Raw genomic sequence first — 6,000 nt, 5'->3', positions numbered from 1 at the left:
GTTTTTCTTGAATAACTTTTTCAATCTTGCCTTTTAGTTATATATTTGTCTCTTTTTTGCTTAGTAGTGTGCATGCCTTCTTAGATGTGGTATGAATTTGACTTAAGAAAAGCATAAGATAGTCCAATAATTTTACTTTAGTACCTTTGACTAGCCCTCTCCTTATTGAAATCTCCCTTTCTAATGTTTAGAGTTACTGTATCAATATCTGGAATCTTATTTCCCCTTAAGAAGTTGAACTTAACTATGGTATATTGTGGTCACTTACATAATTCTCAAAAGTGATTCTAACAGTAGCTATTCTGTTGTGTATAAGATTGAGTTGAAGAAAGCCTCTTCTCTTTTGTGTATTTTAGAACTAGTTGTTTAGAGAAACAATTTAAATGGTTGCTTCTTCAAACAATACTTTGTCCTGTTGTGCCATTGAATCAGTTTGCACATAGGTATCCAAAGTTCCCTCAGCAGTGTCACTGTCCTAGACTTGGCTGGCAGTTTGACCTCTGAGTATTGTGTGCTCATCTTTTTGAGTCAGAAACGATTAGTGAAGCCCTCTTAATATATTTACATTCTGATTGCAGAAGCTTTATATCCATCCATAGTCAGCCACGTGGTGGTGTTCTCCATTCAGTGCTTCTCAGTAGATTTGACTGAATCTTTTAAATAATGTGCTGTTCAGTCACCTCTTTGACATAGTCTTATCTTTTCTGGGTAGTTCATAGTCAAGTCCTAGCTTAACTGATATGTCATGTTTCAGTAGTACTTACTATATGAAAGGCCTCTGCCATTGCCAGGCATTTTAATATTGCTTTTAAGCGTCTTGTATTTGTACATAGACCTCACTTTCACTTTTTTACAGATGCCTTGTTCATTTCTCTCCTTATACTTCACTGATGGCCCACACATTTCTTGTGATCTTTTCCTGGCCTGGTTTGCGTTTTGGGTCCTTCCTTTCGCTGGATACAGATCTTTGTATTACTTACATCCTCGATCTAATTTCTTTTTAAATTATGTGCTCTTCAGCTTCTGTCATTTCCCTTACTTTCTAGTTTAAACACTCAGCCAAAACCTTATTAAATTTATATGCTAGCAATATGGTTTTATTTTGCTGAAGGAGCAGGCTCCACTTGAATCAAGGGTCCCTCTTCATAGCCACACAGTGAGACCCTGAAATTCCTGCTGCTTAGCTACTTCCAGTCACCTAGAGGCAACTAAAGAAAAGCTACCTTATCTGACTAAATACTTCTTGCTACTTCTCCCGTAGTGAACCACAAACTTTTTATTTATAGTGTCTTAATGAGGATCTCACAGGGAAAGTAAAGAGCTATTAATTTTTACTTATTTGCACAGAAATACTCGCACACAATGTTTAAATGGATCCAGAACTTTAAGGCAATGTAAGGGCTATCAAATATATCAAACTTGCTGTTATAGTACAGTAGTTGTTTCTGCTTTATTTTCATGTACAATTTCAGAGTATATAAAACAGAGAAAATGGAATATTTTCAAGGCCGAGTAGGTGGTAAGACTATCCTAAAACTATGTTTTTCCTGTCACAAGACAAAGATCAAACTTTTCTTAGCATTTTCTTTGTGTACAAAAGATTCACAATTGGTCTAACTAAAATATGGCAGCATCTATAGATGGCTGTATGTACTCTTCCAGCATATTCTATTTGCTTTAGGGTGTTAGGGCTTTCATTATGAAAGCATGATTGTGTATACATGTATGTACATATATGCATGCTGTATCTTACATATTTAATATTCAAACTATAAAATGACCCAGGCAAAATGATTTACTGTAAATAACTGAAGTATCATCTGTCAAGTAGCCAGGTAGTGGCACTGTTAGTTTTTATACTGTAATGTATGAATTTGTATAAAAGTATTGGACTGTTTAGCCATAAGTCAGTTACATAGTTTTGGTCCAAGTATTTACTTTATAATTTCATTAGATCATTTTACTGTTCATTACATGAAACGTAAGCCAGGATATCAGATTCTTGGGGTGAAGTCTTCTTTAACCCTTTCCTTATAGTACATCTGTTTATATACAGAACAAATTCTAATCTTTTTGTACCCAATTATTCCTTTAACAGAATGAAGATTTGGGGACAAACATTTTACAGATTAAAGGAGTGTTAATTGGTAACTTCACAAGTTCAGACACATTTAGAAGGGAAATAACACAGATAAGAGACTAGCACTGTCATGTTACAAGGACAAAAAGGCATAGTACTAGGACTGCTTTAAATCTAGTTTCTCTCTTACTCTACCTGTTCTCTAAGCCAGTAGTTTTTTCCTGCCCCCTGCAAGTAATACATAAATACCACCACTTTGGGAAACAGAGCAAGACCAATTCCTGTGTTTGAGATAATTCACTGGGTTGCATCCATTCCTACCTTGTGAGTAATCAAACAAGTGTTCTCACTGAAGCTGTGTAGGTCATCTATTTAACTGATTTATAGGGTGTAGTTCAGACTTCAGTAGAGCTACGCTACTTTGCATTAGCTGATCTGACTCAAAAGTAATAGTTACAGGCCTATTCAAAACCTACTAGGTTTCCTTTTCTAAGCCTAAGGTTTGTCCAACTGCGGTAGGTATAAAAAGGCCATGAGTAAGTATGCCAAACTATAAAATGCTACTTTAAACACTGAAGCTACAATAGACAAGTAAAAACCACCACCTTTTATGAAGGTGGATTGACCAACTTTTAAATCACCATTAACCAAATCCATAATTTACAGTAGAGAGCATTTAAGTCTAATAACCTAGTACAGGTTTATATCTGTTATTTCCATATAAAAAAATCCTTAAGTCATTTTGAGGAAGTTTAAGTAAACAGGGTTAAATGCAGGACCGGCACCAGGGTTTCTCACGCCCTAGGCACACAGCCATTTCACTGCCCCCCCCGAGCTGATCCTGCGGCTCCAGTGGAGCTGCTGCAGGCATTCCTGCGGAGGGTCCGTTGGTCCGGTGGAGCTGCCGCAGGCATGCCTGTGGGAGGTCCACCGGAGCCATGGGAGCAGCTGACCATCCACAGGCATGACTGCGGCAGCTCCACCGGAGCCGTGGACCAATGGGCCCTCCACAGGCATACCTGCGGCAGGTCCACTGGAGCTACCTGCCGCCTCCCTGGCAAAATGCTACCCCTTCAATAATCCTGGCGCCCTAGGCGATTGCCTAGGCTGCCTAAATGGTAGTGCTGGCCCTGGTTAAATGGCTTAGGAAGACCCCCATCTGTGGAGGTTGAGCAGGTGTGTTTAGGCTCCTTCAAACATTCCCAACAGAAGTTAAATGCCACCTGTACATCTTTTGCCAGGCTTTCCTAATGTGTAGTCCCGAATAATACTTTAGCAAGGTCACTTTCCTTGTCATTTGGCATGAAGTAAAGTAAATACTTCATACTAACTTGTGTATCCAAACCCATGTGTGCTATCAGTGGGGCACATATTGGCTTTAAAAAAGCCTAAACTAGAGGCAAGCAAATTTTAAAGGTAGATTAAGACTATGCACAATGTAGAGTTAAGAGCATTTAAGGTTTGTTTTGTTTGTAAGTTAGCTTCAGCATGTACGAACAGAACCATTTCCAGACCCAAAGTGTGTAATGAATTGATGGGCAATTTGTACTGCTTGAGGATGCTCTGGACACACTATGAAAATAAAATCCATACTCCAGCATTCAAAAAAAAGGAGTGGTTTACTTTTTCAGAGCAAGGGTTTTAATAAAAGCTTGTAGAGCATGATTGCAGAGTTTTATAAACAGCAAGAATGCAGGTTCCCTACTATGATAGACACTGAGTATATCTTTGAACTCCCATAATGTTTTTTTTAAGTGATATACTGTGTGTCTTATTCTTTCCCCACACTTATCCCCAAACACATCTTGATTTCTAACAGCACAATGCTAACAACGTAATAAGCATGTACTGTAATTTTTCCAGATGGAGGGTGTGAACCATTTAGAGGGCAGGATCAAACTCTTGTTAATGCCTAGGTTAGGGACAGCCATTTGAAGTTGTGAAACATACAAGAGAAATTTAATTTGGTCTTGGCTTGTTCAGAATCTTGACCCCAGCTAGAAGAGTGTTCCAGGAAACTTGCATTATTTTTTCCATACTCTTTCATACTAAGAACACAGTACATTTTTAGAAAAACAATACCTTTACTACAAAACCACAAATGATTATATACAAAATGGTTATTGGAATTCTGCTTCTGTACTGCAATGACAGAAATAACTAGCTGCTGACATTTATTTACGTTTCCTTAATACTAGGTACATGATACCACTGATCAGAGTAAAAGCAAATGCAATCCAGGCTAAGATGAAGGAATATCCACATTGGCCACTATGAATATCAAACGTGTATCCGTAACTCTTGTGCAGATCTTCATGCCTATTTGTGTAAATGGAGGCTGCAATCATCACACAGAGACCTGGAAGAGAAAGAAAGCATTAAAATAATGTCTTTATTATGCTTTGAAAGATTTAAAGCAGTTATACAGGCACACAGTGTATAGTCCTTCAACCACTCTATTCGTCCCCTGCCCAGATACTGCTCTTCGCAAATCACTCTTCATCCTCATGACTGTATTTAGGAGTAATTCAGGGCTTCCAAATCCTTTTCTTAAGCCAGGTTTAAATAGTCATGTTATTAAAGTGCTGTCAGTAGAGTTGGATGAAGTTTTTCAATCAAAACCTTTCTGGCAGAAAATGGAGATTCTGTGATACTGAAATGTGAATGTTTTGACAGACTTTTTTTTTAAACAGTAAAAAAAAAATCAGAACATTTGAAATTTATTTAAAATGTAGTGTTAAACTAGAAATCTAACTAAAACGTTAGTTTTTTGTCTAAGTTTCCTCCCCCTCTCCCAACCTTTCAGTTTACTGGAAATTAAATAAAATCAGATCAGTCCAAAAGGAAGTTCAACTTTTCAACTTCTCAAAATTAAGAGTTCCCCACCACCCAAAAAAAGAAACTGTCTGTCAAGTACTGTGTTGGTCTGACGAGAAATAGGATGTTTCCAGGCTTCTGGCAGTTCTAAATCTATACTTCATGAAAGTAAAAATGAATATTTGTCTGCAAAGTTTGGAAAGTTATTCAAGTATGTTCCTAATGTGACAAAGTTCCTCCTCTACCTTGGTCGGTCCTGTGCTTATTGGCAGATTTGCTCACTTCACAAATTCACCCTGTGGGTCAGGAAACACCCCAGATACCTTCCCCTCTAGTAGAAGCCACAGTCCAGGTCAATTCCTCCTGTGTTTGATCAGGAGTTGAGGTTTGCAGGGGGAACCAGGGCTCACCCTCTACTCCAGGTTCCAGCCCAGGGCCCTGTAGCTGTCTAGAGTGCCTCCTGGTACAGCTGCATGACAGCTACAACTCCCTAGGCTACTTCCCCATAGCCTCCTCCCAACACTTCTTTGTCCTCACCACCAGACCTTCCTCCTGATGTCTGATAACACTTCAGTCCTCCAGCAGTATGCCGACTCACTCTGAGGGTATGTCTTCACAACCCGCCGTATTGGCGGGTAGCAATCGATTGCTCGGGGATCGATATCGCGTCTCATCTAGATGCGATAAGCACGTTTGGGGATCGATATATTGATTCTGTAACTCCACCAACCCGAATGGAGTTGCGGAATCGACAGGGGGAGCCGTGGACATTGATCCCGCTCCGTGAGGACGGTGAGTAATTCAATCTTAAATACTTCGACTTCAGCTACGTTATCCACGTAGCTGAAGTTGCGTATCTAAGATCGATTTTCCCCCGTAGTGTAGACCAGCCCTCAGCTTCTTGCATGCCTCTTGCTCCCAGTTCCTCACACTCACTTCCTCTCCTCTGACTCCCTTTGGAGTGACTGGAGTGAGTCCTTTTATAGCATCAGAGGGGCCTTAGAGTCAGGTGCTTAACAGCCTCACCTGACTCTTAACAGGTTAATTGGAGTCAGGTGTTTTCATTAGCCTGGAGCAGCCCCTGCTCTGGTCACTCAGGGAAC

General features: G+C 39.6%; 1 protein-coding gene across 1 annotated transcript in view; it reads right to left on the bottom strand.

The window, feature by feature from the left end:
- Positions 1 to 1,365: 1,365 nt before the first annotated feature.
- Positions 1,366 to 6,000, bottom strand: part of EMP2 (epithelial membrane protein 2) — a 46,917-nt gene continuing 42,282 nt past the window's right edge. Inside the window, exon 5 of the mRNA XM_050966496.1 lies at positions 1,366 to 4,439. Within this exon, the coding sequence (XP_050822453.1) occupies positions 4,255 to 4,439 (185 nt within the window). The 3' untranslated portion in view covers positions 1,366 to 4,254. The remainder of the gene's footprint in view (positions 4,440 to 6,000) is intronic.

The sequence above is a fragment of the Gopherus flavomarginatus genome, chromosome 9 (genome assembly GCF_025201925.1).
Source record: "Gopherus flavomarginatus isolate rGopFla2 chromosome 9, rGopFla2.mat.asm, whole genome shotgun sequence".
Taxonomy (NCBI): Eukaryota; Metazoa; Chordata; order Testudines; family Testudinidae; genus Gopherus; species Gopherus flavomarginatus.
The sequence above is the reverse complement of the archived record's forward strand: the minus strand, read 5'-3'. Positions and strand labels throughout refer to the sequence as shown.